This window comes from Caretta caretta, chromosome 14 (genome assembly GCF_965140235.1).
Source record: "Caretta caretta isolate rCarCar2 chromosome 14, rCarCar1.hap1, whole genome shotgun sequence".
NCBI lineage: Eukaryota > Metazoa > Chordata > Testudines > Cheloniidae > Caretta > Caretta caretta.
Window position 1 is genome coordinate 40860671 of NC_134219.1, and position 24480 is coordinate 40885150.

Sequence of the window (24480 nt, forward strand, 5' to 3'; positions counted from 1 at the left end):
CAACTCTGCCCCCTCCCTGCCCCTATTGGACCTCTTCCCCAAATCCCTGCCCCGGCCCTGCCTCCTCCCCTGAGCACGCCGCATCCCCCCTCCCTCCCAGCAGCACGAAACAGCTGTTTCGCGGCACAAGCGCTGGGAGCTAGGGGGAAAAAGCGGGCACACGGCACACTCAGGGGAGGAGGTGGAGGCAGAGCAGAGGTGGAGGTGAGCTGGGCAGGAGGGTGGGGAGCTGCCGGTGGGTGCACAGCACCCACCAATTTTTCCCTGTGGGTGCTCCAGCCCCAGAGCACCCACAGAGTCGGCGCCTATGCTCAGAGATGGGCCCCACTGTGCTAGGTCCTGTACACACACACTCAGAGCTGGGCCCCACTGCGCTAGGTTCTGTATACACACACTCAGGGCTGGGCCCCACGGCGCTAGGTCCTATACACATATACTCAGGGCTGGGCCCCACAGTGCTAGGTCATGTACACATGCACACTCCAGACTGGAAGGTGACACAATCCCTACTCCAAAGAGTTTACAGTCTAGGGTCCTGACCCTGAAAATATTTATGCCCATGTCTAACTTTACTCAGAAACCTGCCCCTCTTCCCCACCCACCCCTCCAGGTACTGCCCCATATCCCTCCTCCCCTTTATCTCTGAACTCAGTGAACCCAGTCTGCAAACAGTGTTTATGCCTCCAACTGTCTTAGATCCCTTCCAGTCTGACGTCCCTCCTTCCCACTCTAGTCAGACGGCTCTCACTGGGGTCCCTAATGATCTTCCTGGCCAAATCTCAGCGCCCACAATCTCAGGGCGATTTTTGATTCCTCCCTCTGCATACCCAGGCCATTTCCAAACACCGCTGCTCCTTCCTGAGTGTTATCTCCAGTATCTGCCCTTTTCTATCCATCCCTGCAGCACAATCCCTCACTCAGTCCCTCACTATATCCCACCACTATTAATGCAACATCCTCTTCTATGGCTCCCAGACACACCCACTGTCCCCCTTCAGTCCACACAAACTGCATCTAACAAAGAGACAGTCCCTGCCTCAGGGAGCTCACCCTCTGCATGGCAGACAGGGTACAACAGGGGGATGAAATACATAAGTGGGGTAAAGGGGATGGGAGGGGGTGGTAACAATCAAAACAAACCAAAGCCCAGCTCACCACGTGCCCAGCCAGTGCCAGACAGGAGAGATTCCAGGGGCCACAGCACAGCTGGGTTTGGAGGAGAGATTTAAGAGAGGAGAAGGGGGCAGCTTTACAAATACTGATGGGGCATTTTTCTGTGCATGGAGTGGTAGCAGGAGAAAACACAGAGGTGTTTAAGGGAGAAGCAGACAGGCAGGTGACGCAAGCTGATGGTAATCAGACATCCCAATATTATAAGGACCATCCTAATATAAGGGGCTTTGTCTTATACGTGCAACTAAACCCCCCTTCCCCCAAAAAAATTGTCCAAATTTTTCACACTTACTATCTAGTCACCCTACCCAGGCTGCCAGGAGAAAAAATAAATAAAAAGGCCAGCAGCAGTACGGTTCCCCCTGGAAGCTGGTGCCAAGGGTGACGGACCCGCTCACCCACCCCTAGAACTGGCCCTGCAGGTTGCCATCGCTGGTGGAGGGGAAGGCAGCACCGATCGCTCAGTGACGCTGGTGGATCTGACAGACAGGGTGGGACTAACTGCTGAGGGACCTAAAGGCAAAAGACAAAGAGCTTGTGAGGGAGTGGAGCTGAAGGGGGTCTCAGTGGAGGGACACCAAGTGGTGGATGTGGTAGCAGAGACAAGCCCCTGAAGGCTGATCCTAGCAGCAGTGTTTTGGATGGAGGTGAGGGGACAAAGCGGCTGGTGTCAAGGCTGGACAGGAAGAGATCACAGCAGTGGGTATGAGATGATGGGCCGGAATGAGAGCCTGGGCTGTCAGGACAGACAGAAGAGGATGAATCTGTGACGTGTTATGTAAGCAGAAGCAGGGAGACTGGGATGAGGTCAGGACATGGGGGCCCAGAGGGAGGCTGAGTCAGAGACGATGCCCAGATTTCTGGCCTGAGTGACTGGAGAATGGACATGTTGTTAGGGTGGCCAACGTTGTATTTCAAAACTACAGGATAGTTTTTTCTGCTCTCCCCAACCCCCGATCTGGGCCTACAGTTCTCCCCGTGGTTCTCCCAGCCAGAGCAGGGGAAATACCCCCTGGACCCTTCCTGAATGAAGCCACCTCGAGCAGGGCCAGACCCCAGGCCTCCCACTCCGCTCTGGGCTCCCTTCAGCCAGTCCAGGCCTCACAACCCATCACCAGGCCACAATCCCTAGCCCACAGGAGGGGCAGAGATCCTGGTACCTTGCTCTGGTGGGCCCAGTGTGCGGGATGGGAGGTACGGAGGGAGGGAGAACAGCCACAGCCCCCTGCGTCTGGGACGGCTTGCGGTGTTATTCAAAGGGGTGAAGAGACTAGGAAGGTAGGGAGGCCTGTGAGGGGTGCAGAAGAGATTAAACACTCAGCTGTTGAGTTGAGCTGCCCTCTGGACATCGACGAGGAGGAGATGTCAGACAGGCCGAGATGTGGGATGGGATGGAGGGGGAACAGTCTTTAGCGAAGAAGGAGCTTGAGAGACATTGGCGTAGAGGTGGTATCTGAATCCCTGCATGTAGATAAGAGCTACTAGAGGCAGGGTGTGGAGAGAAGAGAGCAAGGGGCCAAGCACTGAGCTTTGGGGGACGTTCTCTGAAAGAGGGAGACAGGAAGAGACCAACCCAACAGAACAGACACCAAAGAAGCAATTAGAGAGGCAGGAGGAGAAGTGGGAGAGGAGGGAGCTGTGAAAGCCAAGGATTTAATGGAGACAGGAGGTGATGTCAGAAGGAGGAGCATGAGGCTAGCACAAGGAGGATGAGGATCACACAGAAGCCATAGGATCTGGCCAGGAAGAGGTTGTTAGAGACTTTGGTGAGAACGGTTTCAGTGTTGTACAAGGGGGTGGGAGCTGGATGGGAGTGGGTCTAGGATGGAATTGGAGGAGAGGAACTCCAGACAGTGACTGTAGACAGAGCGTTCACTGAGCTTAGAGATGGAAGCAGAAGGGGCAGTAGGTAGAGAGGCAATTGGGATTGGGGATAGAAAGTTTTAAGATGGGAGAGACTAAGTGTCACAGGGTGGCCGGTCCTTTAAGGGGAGTTGAGCCCAGGGCCAGTCTATGAATATTCAACTGATGCTGAGGCCAGGGATCAAGTGATGGTTTGAAGATCTCCTGGTCCTCATAAAAGCCTGATGAATCAGCAAGTCCGTCAGCTAAGGGAGAGCGGCTGGGAGCAGGAAGACACATGCAGGACACCCTGGGGCAGGGGAAAGAGCCCAGTTTATGTCTGATAGTCAGGCAGATGGCCTGTGGGGTGCAATCCTGCAGGGAGAGGCTAGGCCTGTGCCAAAGAACCCAGCTCAGGGGAAAGGATGTGGCTGATACGCTGTATTTGGGTTAAACAGTTTTATTTTTAGAAGTAAAACCAAAGCAGTGAGGGAAAGGCACTGAGACCCTGTGTCTGGAGAGTGCTCGAAGGGCACAGGCTGGAGGGACAGCCCCTGGCTGGCACTAAGCCATGTTGGTATGGAAAGGGTAGGGTCGGAAGAGAGGGGGAGGTTAGTTAAAGAGAAGGGTGCATGAGGGATGCGAGCGAGAAAGGGAGATCAGGGGATGCGTGTGGGAGCAGGTGGAGGGGTTGGAGGAGGAGAGAAGAGGCGAAACTTTTGGAAGGGATGGAGGGGCGAGGTCATGTTTGACCTTGTGCATTTTCTCTATAAAGAAATCAGTGAGATCCTGTGCAGAGGGACATGGGGTGGTGGGGCGGGGCGGCGGTGGGGTGGGGTGTTAGGAGAGAGTCCCAGATGGCAAAATGGTTGCTGGCATCAGTTAGGGAGAGGAAGTTCATCTGGTTAGCTGGGAAGTGTCAGAATGGAACAAGGAGAGTAAGATTTTTTAAAGAAACAAAGAACCCAATAATTTTGGGTAGGAGACAAACCCTCCTGCTTCAGAGCTTAAGTCAACCTCTGACTGAGGGGGGCTAGGAAGACACTTTGGCTACAGGCAGCTTATTCCATCACAGGCCACTACGGGGTTTCTCACATCATCCTCTGAAGCAGCTGGTACAGGTCACTGTCACAGACAGGATCCAGGCTAGCAGGGCCCTGCTCTGATTTGCGCTGGTCACTCCTGTGTTCTTTAAAGCTCCTGTTTTAGGCCTCAGTTCAGCAAAGAAATTAAGTGGATACTTAAGTACTTAGCTGAATTAGGGGCATTAGTGACTACATCTCAGGGACTGTTCACTACAGATACCTAGATAACTATCCCCATGTAAAAGCTGTTAGCTTGAAGTTCAGGGTTTTCTGAAAGTCACCTATAAACTAATGTTATAGTAACAAAAGGTATGAAAACAAATAAAGTTTTAACAAAGTTCCAAACAGGAATTTGGATGGGCATCCAGATCTCTTAGGGAGCTTCGAAAACCTCAGCCTCATTGTGTGAAAGGCTCGAAATTCGTAACTCCATTCCCTGCACCAGCCTTCTCGCAGCCACTGTGAGTAGAACTGACCAGTGGGTGAGAAATACCTTATCAGACAAGATAGGGCCCTGCTAACAAGTATAGGCTATAGACTGTGTTTTGTGTTTCTTTCACCTGTAACTTTATGTTTCCAAGCCCTTACGCTTACTTTCATTTGAAACTCTGTCTCAGGCTCCGTTAATTAAACTTCAATTTGGTTTTGCTCTAGACACGTCTAAGTGCCTTGTGCAAAGGAGTGTGTAGAACCAAGGTGAAGCCAGTAAGTTGGGGTGCACTGCTTCCACGGAGGCAGCAGATTGGCGCAGACTGCCCGTGTCCAGGAGACAGGGGACTGGGCACTCGAGTGTAACAAAGTGGGGGTGTGAATTGTTAGCCTGCAGAGAGACAGTAGCTTTGGGAGAGTTCCCCCAGTGGGGACAGACAAGGTTCTCACATGCTGTAAGCAGGTTGTAGCGATTCACCCTAGAGACCTCGTGTAACCCTGAAGGCATCACAAATCTCCCTGTACAATGAATGAGGAGAAGTGCCTTAGAATGGGATTCACAAACCCAGTGTGCTAGGAGTCATGTAAGCCAGCCAATAGGAGATGCCGACAAGAGGGGTATGTGCTAAGTCCCGCCCCTCTCAGGAGTTTGGATCTTCTCTCTGCTAGCAATCCACAGCCAGGAGCCTCTCTTCTGGAGCCAGGCAGCTTAGGCACCTCAGTGTGTCTTGTGAGACAGAGTAAGGCACCTGCCATGCTGCACACAAGATGGCGGAGGGGTTACAAAGTGATTCTCAATTAATATTTAATTAAAGTGTAACAACTTGAACAAAAGAGACTGAAGGACACTCACATCAGAATGTCCCATAGCCCAGTGCTTAGAGCATTCTCCTGAGAGGTGGGAAATCCCTGTTCAAATCCTTTCTCTTCATCTCGCAGAGAGGGGGAACCTAAACCAGAGTCTCCCACATCCCAGCTGGGAACCATAACTCCTGGGCTAAAGGTTATAAGGGAGGGTTGCCTCCTCCCTGTCTCCCACCTCTGTTCTGTGTAGTGTTGGGTGGCATCTGAGCACATCTGTTGGATCAGACCCCATGGGTGAGATAGAGGCTCCTCCACCCATCTTCCCCTAGTTTGTGTGTCGCTCTGGGCCACAGGAGGGAGATAGGTCCCCAGACATCTAGCTTGAGGCAGCTGTGTGCTCCATGTGCCCAAGGCAGAAACTTAGACACTGAGAGAACTTTTACAGCAGAGATTTATGTAGCAAGTCAGTTTAGCCACCTACAGGGTTAGGTGTCAGCCAAGTGGGGGGTTGTGGATGACGGTGGCTAAAACTGGGATTGAGACACCCATGTCTGGAGTTTAGGTGCCTAAATCTCCTTGTAGATCTGGGTCATAATGCACAATGCAATTTCTCTTATTATAGAGTTAAGATTGAGAGGACGTATACTTGTAACTTAAGGGTAAAACACATTACAGGGATCTTGTAATTATCCCTAAAGTGTTATACACCCAGGAAACAGAACTAAGGTTAAATTTAAAAGAAATCCAAATATGCTGTGCTCTAGAAGTGCAGCTAAGGCACCTAAATAACCTTAACTCTGCCCTGTAGTAACATCATGAGGGGAAAGTTGAAAAACATTGTGTGCCTTTAAAAATCAGTTTTATTTAATGTAGAACCTCACAGACTGCTCTGCATTGATCAGACCTCCTATGGTTATCGTACAGAGTCACTGCAGGGTGGAGCTGAGGGTGAAATCCTGCCCCCTCCCACATCACAAGGGTATGGAAGGGCAAGAACAAAGAGGAATCCCATCTGAGGATCCTGTTAAATACTGGAAAAGTCTCTCTGGGTTTCTCTACACTGCAAAAAACCCCTCAGAGCCTGGGTCAATGGTCTCAGGCTTCTGGGGCTCACACTATGGGGCTGAAAAATACCCGTATAGACATTCCCACTCAGGCTGGACCTGGGCTCTGAAACCCGGCAAGGGAGGAGGGTCTCAGAGCCTGGGCTCCAGCCTGAGCAGGGATGTCTACGTTGCTAATATTTAGCCCTGCAGCATGATCCCCAGTCAGTTGACCCAGGCTCCGAGACTCGCAGCCACGGGTGGGTTTTTGCAGTCTCCATCAATGAGGCTGACCAAGCTGGGCTGGTGTATTCATGACCCTGGGCTCAAGGTGCCATTTCTGTAATTCCCATGGGGTTTATTAGGACAAGTGATCCCTTCCCCTTCAGAGCCCATCTGTGTCAGCACGAGCAGCCCCTGAGCTCACTGCTTGGGGCTCTGGTGCCGATATGGAGATGTTCCCCATCACTCATTAAAACAGGCTGTAACTCCATCTGCTAAAACTGAGCTAAAAGTGTTAAACTCTGACTCCACTGCATTAAAAGTGGCTTTCAACTGAGTTAAGTTGCCTTGAACGAGCTAATTCAACTGACATGACGTGAAATCTTCAACCCATCCCATTGGTCCCAGACACTGACCTCTCTGTGTCTTCATCTCAGATCGCAGAGCCTCTAGAGGGAGAAAAGGGAGAGACGTGAGATTTCACCCTGTAGCGTTTGTGGGGATAATGCTACTATTAGTTAATGTAACTGGCCCAGACAGCAGGGTCTCTAGAGAGAGAACAGGGTGAAAGATCATCCATTCATAGATTCCAAGGCCAGAAGGGACCATTGTGATTACTTAGTCTGACCCCTGCATAACACAACCCCATGGGCTTCCCAACAATAACTCCTACAGAGGATCTTTTAGAAAAACATCCAATCTTGATGCAAAAACTGCCAGTGCTGGCGAATCCACCACAACCCTTGGCAAATTGTTGCAACAGTTAATTAATAATGGCGAGATTTCACCCTGTCATGTTTAGGGGGATAACTCTTCCGTCGGTCAATGTAATGGGCCCAGACATTGACCTTTCTTGCTCTCCATATCAGGTCGAAGGGTATCTAGGGAGAGAAAAGGGCAACAGGCGAGATTTCACCCTGCCATGTTTATGGCGCGGTTCCCGCTATTCATGTAATTTTTCTGTAATTACGAAAGTGAGGCAGACAGACTGACAAACAGGACACACAGACAGATCTGTCTCAACATCCCTGCACTTAGCGTCCCTGCTGCCTGGGCCCCACTGACTATCACCTCTAGAGGCTGCTCTAAATGTCTCCCCCAGGAGCCATCCCTGCTGCCTGGGCCCTGTCACACTCCTGTCTGATCTGGCTGCTCCCCTCTGTGCCCATCCCCTGAACAGCCCCAGCTCTCCCCAGCTCCTGACTGTGGGGATGGGGGAGGGAAGTGAGTGACGGTAATGGAGCATTGACCTGGATAAGGGACGGAGTTTGGTTGGTTCAATCCTAGGCCAATTCCTGACCTTGTAGGTGGTACTTGCCCCTGCTCCTAATGATAAGTGGTAACAGCTCTTCCTAGGGTCTTGGTAGATGTGGGGTGGGGGGAGAGGAATGGGGTGGAGGTGACTTTCTTTAGCTGGATGCTCAGGTCAGCAAGATCTCAGGCTGAAAAAATATTAGTGTAGATAACGTAATTGCTAACCTGTCCATTTTCACAGCCACTGCTTTGCCCTTCTGCAGCTCCTACTCAGCTAAACTGGAGGGAGGGGGGGCTGAAAGAACCGACGGGGGGCAGAATTGGCCCTAAGAAATCCCCCTCTCTCCTCCTTTGTTTCTGTTTTTCCTGCAAGCAGCCAAGTTACATATGTCAGCACTCCAAGCCCAGCTCACTGAGCCCCACATGGTGTTTCAATCTGAGCCACGCTGATCCCCGTGGAACAGTTCAGAATCACATTCGATTGGGATCCTTGAGTGAGATCTGAAGGGTTGAAATCACTTGACATTTCTTGGTTCAGACAAAGTCATAATTTATTCAGCTCCCTCTTCACCCTCATCCCGGCTCCCACTGCCTAACACCTCCTCCAAACATTGAATCCCTGCATTTCTTAGGGTTGCCAACCCTCCAGGATTGGCCTGGAGTCTCCCGAAATCAGCATCAATTTCCCAGTGACCATTGAAAGCAATCCAGGAAATTTTAATAAGATATTTTAAGAAAATTACATTATGTCATGTTGGAAAACAAATCTCCCGGAATAGCTTCAGTCAGAGTTGGCAACCCTAGTATCTCTACTTTTGGTTTTGTTTTTCAATCGGTCAATCAATCAATTTCTCTCTCTCTCTCTCTCACCAAATTCCCCCCTCTTGTTACTTCACCTTTTGCTCTGTGTTGCCTCCAGAAGCAGTAACCGGCCAGGGGAAGGAGAACAGCCAGGATCACACCCAGAGCCACCATCCAAGGATTGACTTGTGGGAAAAACAGCTCTGCAAGAGAAAGGGCCATTGACTTGGGAGCAAACACATGCAGAATGAAGGCAGGACACTGTGACAGTGGTGACACTGTGACTAGTTAAAAGAGTCTCACAGGGAAATACACAGTGAGATGTGGCTCCTCTGTGCTTTATTATTAAGCCAGTGAAATTCCAAGCTTGAGCCTGGTTACTGAACATGGTTAATTAATGGGAGGAGGCATGTCGGCGGTAGGGAGGGAATAGAATGGAGCTCCGCTATGCTACTGCTATCCTCATGTAGCCAATGCTGAAATGTATCAGATATATTTAGGATATAGAGGTGAAATATAAATATTAGGTCTGTCAATTAATTGCAGTTAACTCGCGCGATTAACTCAAAAAAATTAATCGCAATTTTAATCGCACTGCTAAACAATAGAATACAAATTGAAATGTATTAAATATTTTTGGATGTTTTTCTACATTTTCAATTACAACACAGAGTACAAAGTGTACAGCACATGTTGTTCATTTTAAGAACACTTTCACTGCAGATTTGACAAAACACAAAGAAGATACCAATGTGAGATTTCTAAAGATAGCTACAGCACTTGACCCAAGGTTTAAGAATCTGAAGTATCTTCCAAAATCTGAGAGGGATTAGGTGTGGAGATGTTTAAAAGAGCAACATTTTGATGCGAAAACTACCAAACCTGAACCACCAAAAATGAAAATCAACCTTTGCTGGTGGCATCCGACTCTGATGATGAAAATGAACATGCATTGGTCCACGCTGCTTTGGATCCTTATCAAGCAGAACCTGTGATCAGCATGGACATGGTGGTTGAAGCAAGAAGGGACATATGAATCTTTAGCGCATGTGGCATGTAAATATTTTGCGATGCTGGCTACAACAATGCCATGTGAATGAACATAAGAACGGCCATACTGGGTGTGACCAAAGGTCCATCCAGCCCAGTATCCTGTCTACTGACAGTGGCCAATGCCAGGTGCCCCAGAGGGAGTGAACCTAACAAGTAATGATCAAGTGATCGCTCTCCTGCCATCCATCTCCACCCTCTGACAAACAGAGGCTAGGGACACCATTCCTTACCCATCCTGGCTAATAGCCATTAATGGACTTAACCTTTATGAATTTATCCAGTTCTCTTTTAAACCCTGTTATAGTCCTAGCTTTCACAACCTCCTCAGACAAGGAGTTCCACAGGTTGACTGTGCGCTGTGTGAAGAAGAACTTTCTTTTATTTGTTGTAAACCTGCTGCCCATTAATTTCATTTGGTGGCCCCTAGTTCTTATATTATGGGAACAAGTAAGTAACTTTTCCTTATTCACTTTCTCCACACCACTCATGATTTTATGTACCTCTATCATATCCCCCCTGAGCCCTGGTCTACACTAGGACTTTAGGTCGAATTTAGCAGCGTTAAATCGATTTAAACCTGCACCCGTCCACACAATGAAGCCCTTTATTTCGACTTAAAGGGCTCTTAAAATCGATTTCCTTACTCCACCCCTGACAAGTGGATTAGCGCTTAAATCGACGTTGCCGGCTCGAATTTGGGGTACTGTGGACACAATTCGATGGTATTGGCCTCCGGGAGCTATCCCAGAGTGCTCCATTCTGACCGCTCTGGACAGCGCTCTCAACTCAGATGCACTGGCCAGGTAGACAGGAAAAGAACCGCGAACTTTTGAATCTCATTTCCTGTTTGGCCAGCGTGGCAAGCTGCAGGTGACCATGCAGAGCTCATCAGCAGAGGTGACCATGATGGAGTCCCAGAATCGCAAAAGAGCTCCAGCATGGACCGAACGGGAGGTACGGGATCTGATCGCTGTTTGGGGAGAGGAATCCGTGCTATCAGAACTCCGTTCCAGTTTTCGAAATGCCAAAACCTTTCTGAAAATCTCCCAGGGCATGAAGGACAGAGGCCATAACAGGGACCCGAAGCAGTGCCGCATGAAACTGAAGGAGCTGAGGCAAGCCTACCAGAAAACCAGAGAGGCGAACAGCCGCTCTGGGTCAGAGCCCCAAACATGCCGCTTCTATGATGAGCTGCATGCCATTTTAGGGGGTTCAGCCACCACTACCCCAGCCGTGTTGTTTGACTCCTTCAATGGAGATGGAGGCAATACGGAAGTAGGTTTTGGGGACGAAGAAGATGATGAGGAGGAGGTTGTAGATAGCTCACAGCAAGCAAGCGGAGAAACCGGTTTTCCCGACAGCCAGGAACTGTTTCTCACCCTAGACCTGGAGCCAGTACCCCCCGAACCCACCCAAGGCTGCCTCCTGGACTCAGCAGGCGGAGAAGGGACCTCTGGTGAGTGTACCTTTTAAAATGCTATACATGGTTTAAAAGCAAGCATGTGAAAGGATTACTTTGCCCTGGCATTTGCGGTTCTGCCTTTGCAAAAGGTTTCTGGGGAGGGCAGCCTTATTTCGTCCTTCATGGTAGGACACTTTACCACTCCAGGCCAGCAACACGTACTGGGGAATCACTGTAGAACAAAGCATTGCAGTGTATGTTTGCTGGCATTCAACCAAAATCCGTTCACGCGGTGGGAGGAGGCAAAATGCGACCTTGTAACGAAAGCACATGTGCTATGTATGTAATGTTAACAGCAAGGTTTACCCTGAAAGAGTGTAGCGACTGTTTTATAAAATGTGTCTTTTTAAATACCGCTGTCCCTTTTTTTTTCTCCACCAGCTGCATGTGTTTCAATGATCACAGGATCTTCTCCTTCCCAGAGGCTAGTGAAGCTTAGAAAGAAAAAAAAACGCACTCGCGATGAAATGTTCTCCGAGCTCATGCTGTCCTCCCACACTGACAGAGCACAGACGAATGCGTGGAGGCAAATAATGTCAGAGTGCAGGAAAGCACAAAATGACCGGGAGGAGAGGTGGAGGGCTGAAGAGAGTAAGTGGCGGGCTGAAGACAGGGCTGAAGCTCAAAGGTGGCGGCAGCGTGATGAGAGGAGGCAGGATTCAATGCTGAGGCTGCTGCAGGACCAAACCAGTATGCTCCAGTGTATGGTTGAGCTGCAGCAAAGGCAGCTGGAGCACAGACTGCCACTGCAGCCCCTCTGTAACCAACCGCCCTCCTCCCCAAGTTCCATAGCCTCCACACCCAGACGCCCAAGAACGTGGTGGGGGGGCCTCCGGCCAACCAGCCACTCCACCACAGAGGATTGCCCAAAAAAAAGAAGGCTGTCATTCAATAAATTTTAAAGTTGTAAACTTTTAAAGTGCTGTGCTTAAAGTGCTGTGTGGCATTTTCCTTCCCTCCTCCACCACCCCTCCTGGGATACCTTGGTAGTCATCCCCCTATTTGTGTGATGAATGAATAACGAATGCATGAATGTGAAGCAACAATGACTTTATTGGCTCTGCAAGCAATGATTAAAGGGAGGAGGGGAGGGTGGTTAGCTTACAGGGAAGTAGAGTGAACCAAGGGGCGGGGGGGGTTCATCAAGGAGAAACAAACAGAACTTTCACACCGTAGCCTGGCCAGTCATGAAACTGTTTTTCAAAGCTTCTCTGATGCGTACCGCGCCCTCCTGTGCTCTTCTAACCGCCCTGGTGTCTGGCTGCGCGTAACCAGCAGCCAGGCGATTTGCCTCAACCTCCCACCCCGCCATAAACGTCTCCCCCTTACTCTCACAGATATTGTGGAGCACACAGCAAGCAGTAATAACAGTGGGAATATTGGTTTCGCTGAGGTCTAAGCAAGTCAGTAAACTGCGCCAGCGCGCCTTTAAACGTCCAAATGCACATTCTACCACCATTCTGCACTTGCTCAGCCTGTAGTTGAACAGCTCCTGACTACTGTCCAGGCTGCCTGTGTACGGCTTCATGAGCCATGGCATTAAGGGGTAGGCTGGGTCCCCAAGGATACATATAGGCATTTCAACATCCCCAACAGTTATTTTCTGGTCTGGGAATAAAGTCCCTTCCTGCAGCTTTTGAAACAGACCAGAGTTCCTGAAGATGCGAGCATCATGCACCTTTCCCGGCCATCCCACGTTGATGTTGGTGAAACGTCCCTTGTGATCCACCAGAGCTTGCAGCACTATCGAAAAGTACCCCTTGCGGTTTATGTACTCGGCGGCTTGGTGCTCCGGTGCCAAGATAGGGATATGGGTTCCGTCTATGGCCCCACCACAGTTAGGGAATCCCATTGCAGCAAAGCCATCCACTATGACCTGCACATTTCCCAGGGTCACTACCCTTGATATCAGCAGATCTTTGATTGCGTGGGCTACTTGCATCACAGCAGCCCCCACAGTAGATTTGCCCACTCCAAATTGATTGGTAGCTGTCTGGCGTTGCAAGCTTCCACAGGGCTATCGCCACTCTCTTCTCAACTGTGAGGGCTGCTCTCATCTTGGTATTCATGCACTTCAGGGCAGGGGAAAGCAAGTCACAAAGTTCCATGAAAGTGCCCTTACGCATGCGAAAGTTTCGTAGCCACTGGGAATCGTCCCAGACCTGCAACACTATGCGGTCCCACCAGTCTGTGCTTGTTTCCCGAGCCCAGAATCGGCGTTCCACAGCATGAACCTGCCCCATTAGCACCATGATGCATGCATTGGCAGGGCCCATGCTTTCAGAGAAATCTGTGTCCATGTCCTGATCACTCACGGGACCGCGCTGACATCGCCTCCTCGCCTCCTCGCCCGGTATCGCGTTGCCATGTTCTGGTGCTGCATATACTGCTGGATAATGCGTGTGGTGGTTAATGTGCTCCTAATTGCCAAAGTGAGCTGAGCGGGCTCCATGCTTGCCGTGGTATGGCGTCCGCACAGAAAAAAGGCGCGGAACGATTGTCTGCCGTTGCTCTGACGGAGGGAGGGGCGACTGACGACACGGCTTACAGGGTTGGCTTCAGGGAGCTAAAATCAACAAAGGGTGTGCCTGTACATCAAGGAGTATTTCAGGCAGGACTGCACGGAGGGTTCCAATAAGAAATGGTGCACCTAAGTTATCGTTGTTATTGGAACAAGGAGGTTAGCCTGGCCTCTGATTGATACATGGCTAGATTTACCTCGCTGCACCTTCTCTGTGAGTGACTGCAGTGTGACCTAGAGGAATGAGTCCCCTAGACAGGGGAGGAGGCAAATGAGTACAAAACAAATCTGGTCTATTTCTTGTTTTGACCCACTCCATCTATCTTTTACATCTTTGGCTGGCAGCAGACGGTGCAGAAGGACTGCATGCCATCCACATCTCATGGCTGCTCGGCAGAAGATGGTACAGTACGACTGCTAGCAGTCCGTATCGCCTGCCCGCTCACCATAAGACGGTTCAATAGGATTGACTGCAGGACTAAAGAGAATGACCTGGTCAAGTCACTCCAAATTTAGTCCCTGCGCCCATGTCTGCCCAGGCGCTCCCAGCCGACGCGGCCAGGAGCACCTCGGACACGATGAGGACGACTACCAATCGTATTGCACCGTCTGCTGCCAGAAGGCAAGGGGTTGCTGCTACTGTGCAGCAAAGCCGTACCGCGTCTGCCAGCACCCAGGAGACATAGGGTGACGGTTACCTGAGCGGGCTCCATGCTTGCTGTGGTATGGCGTCTGCACAGGTAACTCAGGAAAAAAGGCGCGAAATGATTGTCTGCCCTTGCTTTCACGGAGGGAGGGAGGGAACGGGGGCCTGACGACACGTACCCAGAACCACCCGCGACAATGTTTTAGCCCCATCAGAGTGCTCCATTGTGACTGCTCTGGACAGCACTCTCAGATGCCCGATTGTTTGCCATTGCTCTGACGCTGGGAGGGGCGCTTACAGGGTTGGCTTCAGGGAGCTAAAATCAACAAAGGGGGTGGCTTTACATCAAGGAGTATTTCAGGCAGGACTTCACGGAGGGTTCCAATAAGAAATGGTGCACCTAAGTTATTGTCCTTATTGGAGCAAGAAGGTTAGCCTGGCCTCTGATTGATACATGGCTAGATTTACCTCGCTGCACCTTCTCTGTAAGTGACTGCAGTGTGATCTAGAAGAATGAGTCCCCTAGACAGGGGAGGGGGGGAAGCAAATGAGTACAAAACAAATCTGGTCTATTTCTTGTTTTGACCCACTCCATCTATCTTTTACATCTTTGGCTGGCAGCAGACGGTGCAGAAGGACTGCATGCCATCCACATCTCATGGCTGCTCGGCAGAAGATGGTACAGTACGACTGCTAGCAGTCCGTATCGCCTGCCCGCTCACCATAAGACGGTTCAATAGGACTGACTGCAGGACTAAAGAGAATGACCTGGTCAAGTCACTCCAAATTTAGTCCCTGTGCCCATGTCTGCCCAGGCGTTCCTGATCGACCTCACAGAGGCGACCAGGAGCACCTCAGACATGACGATGACGGCTACCAGTCGTACTGTACCGTCTGCTGCCACAAGGCAAGGGGTTGCTGCTACTGTGTAGCAATGCCGTACCGCGTCTGCCAGCACCCAGGAGACATAGGGTGAGACATAGCCTGAGCGGGCTCCATGCTTGCCATGGTATGGCGTCTGCACAGGTAACTCAGGAAAAAAGGCGCGAAATGATTGTCTGCCCTTGCTTTCACGGGGGGAGGGAGGGAACGGGGGGCTGACGATATGTACCCAGAACCACCCGCGACAATGTTTTAGCCCCATCAGGCATTGGGATCTCAACCCAGAATTCCAATGGGCAGCGGAGACTGCGGGAACTGTGGGATAGCTACCCACAGTGCAACGCTCCGGAAGTTGACGCTTGCCTCGGTACTGTGGAAGCGCTCCGCCGAGTTAATGCACTTAATGCACTTAGAGCATTTTCTGTGGGGACACACACACTCGAATTTATAAAACCGATTTCTAAAAAACCGACTTCTATAAATTCGACCTTATTCCGTAGTGTAGACATACCCTTAGTCTCCTGTTTTCCAAGCTAAAAAGTCCTAGCCTCTTTAATCTCTCCTCATATGGGACCCGTTCCAAACCCCTAATCATTTTAGTTGCCCTTCTCTGAACCTTTTTTAATGCCAGTATATCTTTTTTGAGATGAGGAGACCACATCTGTACTCAGTATTCAAGATGTGGGCGTACCATGGATTTATATAAGGGCAATAAGATATTCTCCATCTTATTCTCTATCCCTTTTTTAATGATTCCTAACATCCTGTTTGCTTTTTTGCTTACCCCTGCACACTGCATGGATGTCTTCAGAGAACTATCCACGGTGACTCCAAGATCTTTTTCCTGATTAGTTGTAGCTAAATTAGCCCCCATCATTATTGTGTGTATAGTTGGGGTTATTTTTTCCAACGTGCATTACTTTACATTTATCCACATTAACTTTCATTTGCCATTTTGTTGCCCAATCACTTAGTTTTTTGAGATCTTTTTGAAGTTCTTCACAGTCTGCTTTGGTCTTTACTATCTTGAGCAGTTTAGTATCATCTGCAAACTTTGCCACCTCACTGTTTACCCCTTTCTCCAGATCATTTATGTATAAATTGAATAGGATTAGTCCTAGGACTGACCCTTGGGGAACACCATCAGTCACCCCTCTCCATTCTGAAAATTTACCATTTATTCCTTCCCTTTATTCCCTGTCTTTTAACCAGTTCTCAATCCATGAAAGGCTCTTCCCTCTTATCCCATGACAATTTAATTTATGTAAGAGCCTTTGGTGAGGGACCTGGTCAAAGGCTTCCTGGAAATCTAAGTACACTATGTCCACTGGATCCCCCTTGTCCACATGTTTGTTGACCCCTTCAAAGAACTCTAAGAGATTAGTAAGACATGATCTCTCTTTACAGAAACCATGTTGGCTTTTGCCCAACAATTTATGTTCTTCTATGCCTGTTTTCACTTTCAGGTGACATTGTAAACAAGAAGCGGGCAGCATTATTTCCTGCAAATGTAAACAAACTTGTGTGTCTGAGTGGACAAGAAGTAGGATTGAGTGGACTTGTAGACTCTAAAGTTTTACATTGTTTTATTTTTGAATGCAGTTTTTTTTGTACATAATTCTACATTTGTAAGTTCAACTTTCATGATAAAGAGATTGCACTACTGTACTTGTATTAGGTGAATTGAAAAATACTATTTCTTTTGTTTTTACAGTGAAAATATTTGTAATAAAAAATAAATATCAAGTGAGCACTGTACACTTTGTATTCTGTGTTGTAACTGAAATAAAAATATTTGAAAATGTAGAAAACATCCAAAAGTATTTAAATAAATGATATTCTATTATTGTTTAACAGCGCGATTAATTGCACGATTAATCGCGATTAATTTTTTTAATCGCTTGACAACCCTAATAAATATTAATCAATGTTGTATCACAGGCCTACTGGCCTCAGGCCTGTAAAATATCTGACTTAGCCAAATTAGGCCTCAGGACTTAGCGTACGTTAGCATAAGTATATTAATAATGTACCTGCTGAGTTTGTGGCTGTTTGTGATATGCTGATGTTTTGAAAAGAAGTGCTGATCTGGGATTATAATGTCTATGAGAGATCTGTAGACACCACAAGATGACCGTTGGTAGCTAGGGTGAAAGACTTCTGCCTGTTACTATGTTGATACGGTGATGGAAATGTTAATGAGTATAAGGGGAACTAATGAGTTCACCTATGAGAAATGGAGCACCCCAAAAGGAGTGAGGTCTGGAAGTTGAAATAAGGAATAGGGGTTAAAACCTTCATAAATATGTTTGAACCCCAGTGGGCATCAGCATAACACATTACAAAAGCTGTACCCCAGCCTGTGTGCCCTGATGGGGGGAGATGCCAGGGTGATGGCCACTGGTGATGGTGGTGACGAAGGTGAGGAGGATGGTGAAGATGAGGAGTAACACTTTGGGTTTTTCCACAAGGCCTGGTGTGAGTAGTGCAAATACTGTGCATTCTATATTGGTCTCTCTCTACTTTGCCAGACTGCAGCGTGTGTATTGTTTGGCTGGCTAATCAAAGTAATTAGTGTAGAGAGAGTACTATGTAATCTCTGTTGTATACCATGGGGTCGCCCTTCTATTGATAACCTCTCTACTGTAGTCGATCTTGGGGGCTGAACTCTCGCAGATTAAATTAGGTTAAACTGTCACCTTGGGGTGGGTTGTTGGTTAAAGGAACCCATAACTATAGATAAGGCTAAACCCCACTGACATAACTTCAAGCAGTCCCTAGGCTGCTCTAACTGATCCCAAGGCTGCAGCCAGTGCTGACTGGCCCTCAGAATCAGAGCATTGTGACCAGCTTCCTGACACTTCTGACTCACCTATGCTCAGTGCGGCTCAGCCACATGAGAGAACCTGGCCCAAAATATGCTAATGAAGGACTTTAATAAAAACAAAATGTAAGCCTGGAAATTCAGAGTACAAATTTCTCCAGATTTCTGTTGCTTGGGCCCTGGAGCAATGGCTGACTAGAGGGTCCTTGTTAAGTAATTAGTGGTGTATTGAAAGCCGGGTACAAATTACAAGAGTCACTTTAAATCCTGAGGTGATTCCTGGTGTTGCTTGCAGACTAAAGGGCTCTGCAGGGAGTGTACAATCTGGAGCCTCTGCAGTCCATCTGCAAAGAACCAGCCTACACCACGGTGGGTTCAGTTCTGCCTCTCTGCCTTAGGGAGCAGCCTGCTTTGTCTCTCTCTGTATTTGGCTGTGGTGTGTTAGAGTTTTGGAGTCTTAGAAATAAAGCAGTGTTTCATTGCAACCTTTCAGGAAGAGTATTTATATTTTGTTTCTAACTCTCCATGTGTATGCTCTGAATTAAAAATTTGTAATTTCAAATTACAAATGATGAATATAAACAAATAACACAAGTATGTAGGGACAAATTTAGAAAGGACAAGGAACAAAATGAGATTAAGCTAGCTAGAGACATAAAGGGTAACAAGAAAACATTCTACAAATACATTAGAAGCAAGAGGAAGACCAAGGACAGGGTAGGCCCGTTACTCAATGAGCAGGAAAAAACAATAGCAGAAAATGTGGAAATGGCAGAAGTGCTAAATTACTTTTTTGTTTCGGCTTTCACCAAAAAGGTTAGTAGTGATTGGCCATCTAACACAGTGAATTCCAGTGAAAATGAGGTAGGATCAGGGGCTAGGGAAAGAAAAAGTTAAAAATTACTTAGACAAGTTAGATGTCTTCAAGTCACCAGGGCCTGATGAAATAAGTCCTAGAATACTCAAGGAGCTGACTGAGGAGATATCTGAGACATTAGTGATTATCTTTGAAAAGTCATGGAAGATGGGAGAGATTCTAGAGGAATGGAAAAGGGCAAATATAGTGCCAGTCTATAAATAGGGAAATAAGGACAACCCGGGGAATTACAGATCAATCAGCTTAACTTCAGTACCCAGAAAGATAATGGAGCAAATAATTAAGCAATCAATTTGCAAACACCTAGATGATAATAAGGTGATAAGCAACAGTCAACCATGGATTTGTCAAGAACAAATTGTCCTAATAACCTTCTTTGACAGGGAAACAAGCCTTGTGGATGGGGGGAAGCGGTAGATGTGGTACATCTTGACTTCAGTAAGGCTTTTGATACTGTCTGGTATGACCTTCTCATAAACAAAAGAGGGAAATACAACCTAGATGGAGCTACTATAAGGTGGGTGTATAACTGGTTGGAAAAACATTCCCAAAGAGTAGTTAGTGGTTCACAGTCAAGCTGGGAGGGCATATCAAGTGGGGTCCCACAGGGATCAGTTTTGGGTCTGGTTCTGTTCAATATCTTCATTGATGATTTAGATGATGTCATAGAGAGTACACTTATAAAGTTTGCGGATGATACCAAGCTGGGAGGGGTTGCAAGTACTTTGCAGGATAAAATTAAAATTCAAAATGATCTGGGCAAGCTGGAGAAATGGTCTGAAGTAAATAGGATGAAATTCAATAAGAACAAATGCAAAGTACTCCATTTAGGAAGGAACAGTCAGTTGCACACATAGAAAATGACAAATGACTGCCTAGGAAGGAGTACTGCAGAAAGGGATCATAGTGGATCACAAGCTAAATACAATAACTCCTCGCTTAATGTTCCAGTTATGTTCCTGAAAAATGTTACTTTAAGCAAAACGATGTTAAGTAAATCCAATTTCCCCATAAGAATTAATGTAAGTGTGGGGGGGGGGGGTTAGGTTGCAGGGACATTTTTTTCACCAGACAAAAGACTATATATATATATATATACACACACATACACACAGTATAAGTTTTAAACAAACAATTTAATACTGTACACAGCAATGATGATTGTGAAGCTTGGTTGAGGTGGTGAAGTTAGAGGGTGGAGGAGGAAGGGATATTTCCCAGGGAATGCCTTACTGCTAAATGATGAACTAGCACTCGGCTGAGCCCTCAAGGGTTAACACATTGCTGTTAATGTAGCCTCACACTCTACAAGGCAGCACGAATGGAGGGAGGAGAGACAGCATGGCAGACAGAGACAGGGACACACACCATGTGTGAGAGAGAGATGCGCATTTGCCCCTTTAAGTACGATGACCCCACTCTAAGTACATTGCCTTTTTAAGTAGTTTAGCAAATTGAGGCAATAGCTGCTGCCAGCAAGTTCCCTCCGTCCTGAGCCCTGTCACTCTGTGGAGATGAGGTACAGAACCAGAGGGGCAGGAGCAGGGGGAGGGGGACACCCTGACATTAGCACCCCCTCTTCCCCCCACCTTTGCACAGCAAGCGGGAGGCTCCCAGGAGCAGCTCCAAGGCCGAGGGCAGGAGCAGCACAGGGCAGTTGGGGGAGGGGCAGCTGAACTGCCTGGGAACTGATAGCCTGCTGGGTGGCTGCTGCACAGGGAACTTAATGGGGCTGCTGGTCCACTCTGGTTCCAAGCCCCCACCAGCTAGCTGCAACGGGCTGCTCTTCCTGCAAGCAGTGGACAAAGCAGGTGGCTGCCAAACAACGTTACAAGAGACATCGCGCAACTTTAAACGGGCGTGTTCCCTAACTGATCAGCAACGTAACAACAAAACAACGTTAACCAAGACGACTTTAAGTGAGGAGTTACTGTATGAGTCAACAGTGTAAAACTGTTGCAAAAAAAGTGAACATTCTTCTGGGATGTATTAGCAGGAGTATTGTAAGCAAGACATGAGCAGTAATTCTTCCGTTCTACTCTGTGCTGATACGGCCTCAGCTGGAGTATTGTGTCCAGTTCTGGGTGCCACATTTCAGGAAGTATGTGGACAAATTGGAGAAAGTCCAGAGAAGAGCAACAAAAATGACTAAAACTCTAGAAGACATGACCCATGAGGGAAGATTGAAAAAACTGGGTTTATTTAGTCTGGAGAAGAGAAGACTGAGAGAGGACATGATAACAGTTTTCAAGGACATAAAAGGTTGTTACAAGGAGGAGGAAGAAAAATTCTTCTTCTTAACCTGTGAGGATAGGACAAGAAGCAATGGGCTTAAATTGCAGCAAGGGCGGTTTAGGTTCGACATTGGGAAAAAGGTCCTAACTGTCAGGGTGGATAAGCACTGGAACAAATTGCCTAGGGAGGTTGTGGAATCTCCATCATTGGACATTTTTAAGAGCAGGTTAGACGACCACCTGTCAGGGATGGTCTAGAGAATACTTAATCCTGCCATGAGTGCGGGGGACTGGACTAGATGACCTCTCGAGGTCCCTTCCAGTCCTACAATTCTATGATTCTATAACGATCATGTCATTCCAAGCATACCGAGAGGTTATTAAGCAGTGCAGCACTTTGAAATCTCATATTATTAGTACTTTACAAATACAATATTCTTATTATTACAGTGATGAAATATTAATTCTGTATTAACAGTTATTTGATCGATAATAATACACAAAATATAAACCTTTTTTTCTAAATTATAAGCTGTTCTTATGTACGATTTTGTTTCTGAATATTTTGGGCCTGATCCTTTGTTGCTGGAATTCCCAATGCTCCCACTGACTTGGTTATGCAGGAAGGCAGGATCAGGCCCATTGTGTAACTGAATTGAAAAACTATAATGTATATTCACAGGGGAGATCAGAATTATGCTAGCCATGGAGCTCTGTGTTTACTGCCTTTTGTGCAGTTAAATACAAGTTACAACCTGATCCTCAAGTTCTGACGCCGGCAAAACGCTTATTTAAGCCAATGGGAGTTTTGTCACAGTCTGAACTGCAGGACAGGGCCCGTAGTGCAGCTCTCACACTGATGTGGTATTTTCAGATGTCACCTAGTGCTCGGATCATAATCAGGGCTCTTGTGCTATTCAGGAAAAATGACTTCATTAGCCAGATTTTCATAAATGCTCAGCACCCAGCAACTCTCACTGAGAACAAAGGAGAATTCCCTCCCCCACCCTCACTGAGAACTGTAATGGTCACAGCACACAGAGAAGTTAGACACAAACATAAATACTCCTGCTGGAAGGTTGCAGCGTAACGTGACTTTGTCTTAGAATCCAGAACCTTAACACACAAGAACCTAAACCAGAGGGGGGGCTGCTCCCTAACGCCCTGGGAACAACTCACCCCACCTTGCTTTATGTTGGCTCATTCATAGGAACAGTTTGTGAACTAGTGCAAACCTGTGTGCGGACAGGTAAATCCACCTCACACTAGCCTGCTGCCCACTAACTAGCCGTGTGGACGCTGCTGCCATGCACTTAAAGTTTCCTGGTGCACGTTGCTCTGTTCCGGTTTCAAAGCGGGGCAGATCAAAGCGCACTACAGAATTGTTAGTGCACGTAGCAGGGTCCACACAGACAGACAGTGCCCAGCAGGCCAGTGTGAGACAGATTTACACCCCCGCTTGCCACAAACTAACTGTTCCTGTAGACAGGCCCTGATTCTGCTCACACACTTTCCTACAGAGCCCTCTAGCCTGCAAACAGGACCTGGAAACCCCCCACTCTTAAAGCGATAGCTTGCAATTCCAACACAGTCCCCACTATACCACAAGAAAAAAAGGAGAATTTCCTCCCCCACCCCCAGTGAGAAAAATGATGATTGCTGGGTACTGAGCTGTTATGAAAATCTGGCCAATGACATCCCAGCCTGCAAGGTGTTAAACAACCTCAGCTCCTACTGGAGTCAAAGGGTACATCTACCCTATAATTAGCACCCGCAACTGGCCCGTGCCATTGACTCAGGCTCATGGGGCTCAGGCTAAGGGGCTGTTTAATTGCAGTGTAGATATTTGGGCTCAGGCTGAAGCCCGAGCTCTGGGACCCTCCCACCTCACACGGGTCTGGAGTCTGGACTGCAGCCCAAGCCCGAATGTCTACACCAGAATTTAACAGCCCCTTATCCTGAGGCCCTTAGCCACAGGCCATGAGCAGGTGTCTAACTGCAGGGTAGATACATCCAAAGAGAATGGAGGTTGCTCAGGACTTTTCAAGACGGGTTCAGTACCTTGAAGGTCCAGGCCAATGAACCGGAGACACAATGATAAATACTCTCCGCCCACGTCTGCAGCATCTCAGTCTATCCATGTGCGGCTGGGGGGGGAGGGAGGCACTGACCTGTTACGTAAATCGCTGACTCTCTCTCCTGGTCGAGACGGGGGTTCCTGACACAGCAGGACACTTTCTGGTTGGACTCTTCTCTTAGAACAATGGCAATCTCTATTTGAAACAGGCCATCGGCCTCTTGGGATATGTTTTCAGAGGCCGATGGTAAGAGCTGCCCCTGGAGATCTCTCCACTGAGCCTTGGGCTCTGGGTACCATCCGGATGATCGACACACAACCCGGATCCCTCTGTCCTGATGTCCCTCCACAGAGATGGCAGGAGCAGAGCCCAAATCTACAGAAGAAATAAATGAACTTGTGATAATCCTACAGTGCCCAGTAATGAGCCAAAAGTTTTTACACTGTTATCAAAAGCCATTTCCTATTAAACTAATAATCAAATGTGAGTCCACAAGTGCAGCTGGTCAGTTAATCTGGCCAGATTCCTGTTTGATATACAGTAGAGTTAATGTTAATGTCAGGGCTTTTCTATGGACAAACTTGCTCCAGTTTAGTTAAACTGATTTAGTTAATCAAATGCAAATCCCTATGTGGACACTCTTAAAGCAGGCAGGAATTGACTCAAGCTAAATCAATGTAAGCCATTTCCAAACCCATGTAAGTGTTCACACACAGGTTTGGACGAGTTCATCAAAACCAGTGCACATCTATGTGTAGACAAGCCTCAAATTAATTCACTAATAAAAAACTTTGTTATAGGGGAGTTCAGGTTGCTTGGCAGTGCCTTGTACCTTTCCAGAATGCAGAAGTGGGTAGCAAAAATTGGTACCTGTGAAAGCCAGGAAATACACTCAGCAAAACAGAAACACAAACACTAGATAACAAGGAGTTGCAGGGTTAAGGTAACACCTCCCACAGCAGATCACACTTGGGGTTTTTTATTACCGATGAGCTAAACTGAAATAAAATTATCTTAATCTGAAACAAGAGTCTTGTACCTTAACCAGAGGTGTGAATTCAAATGGATTTCCTTATTATGGGATCCGTTTGTGTGCAGATACCTTAGGGTATCTGGAAATTTCACACAGACCATCTTAGAGAGGGAAACAATTCTTGACCAGGAGAGCACAGACTACAGAAATCTCTCCCAGCAGGAGTAGGACTCACAAGGCTTTGGTCTGACAGACTCATGGGAAATGCCCAAGAGTC

General features: G+C 47.8%; 1 protein-coding gene across 6 annotated transcripts in view; it reads right to left on the reverse strand.

Moving 5' to 3' along the window:
* LOC125621552 (butyrophilin subfamily 1 member A1) overlaps positions 1 to 24480 on the reverse strand; it is a 49296-nt gene that overhangs the window by 13456 nt on the left and 11360 nt on the right. For all 6 annotated transcript variants that reach the window (XM_048818490.2, XM_075119829.1, XM_075119827.1 and 3 more), the window contains 3 exons: positions 23324 to 23605; positions 8749 to 8856; positions 7015 to 7047 (listed from right to left, as the gene is read on the reverse strand). In XM_048818490.2, coding sequence (XP_048674447.2) covers positions 7015 to 7047; positions 8749 to 8856; positions 23324 to 23605 — 423 coding nt within the window. The remainder of the gene's footprint in view (positions 1 to 7014; positions 7048 to 8748; positions 8857 to 23323; positions 23606 to 24480) is intronic.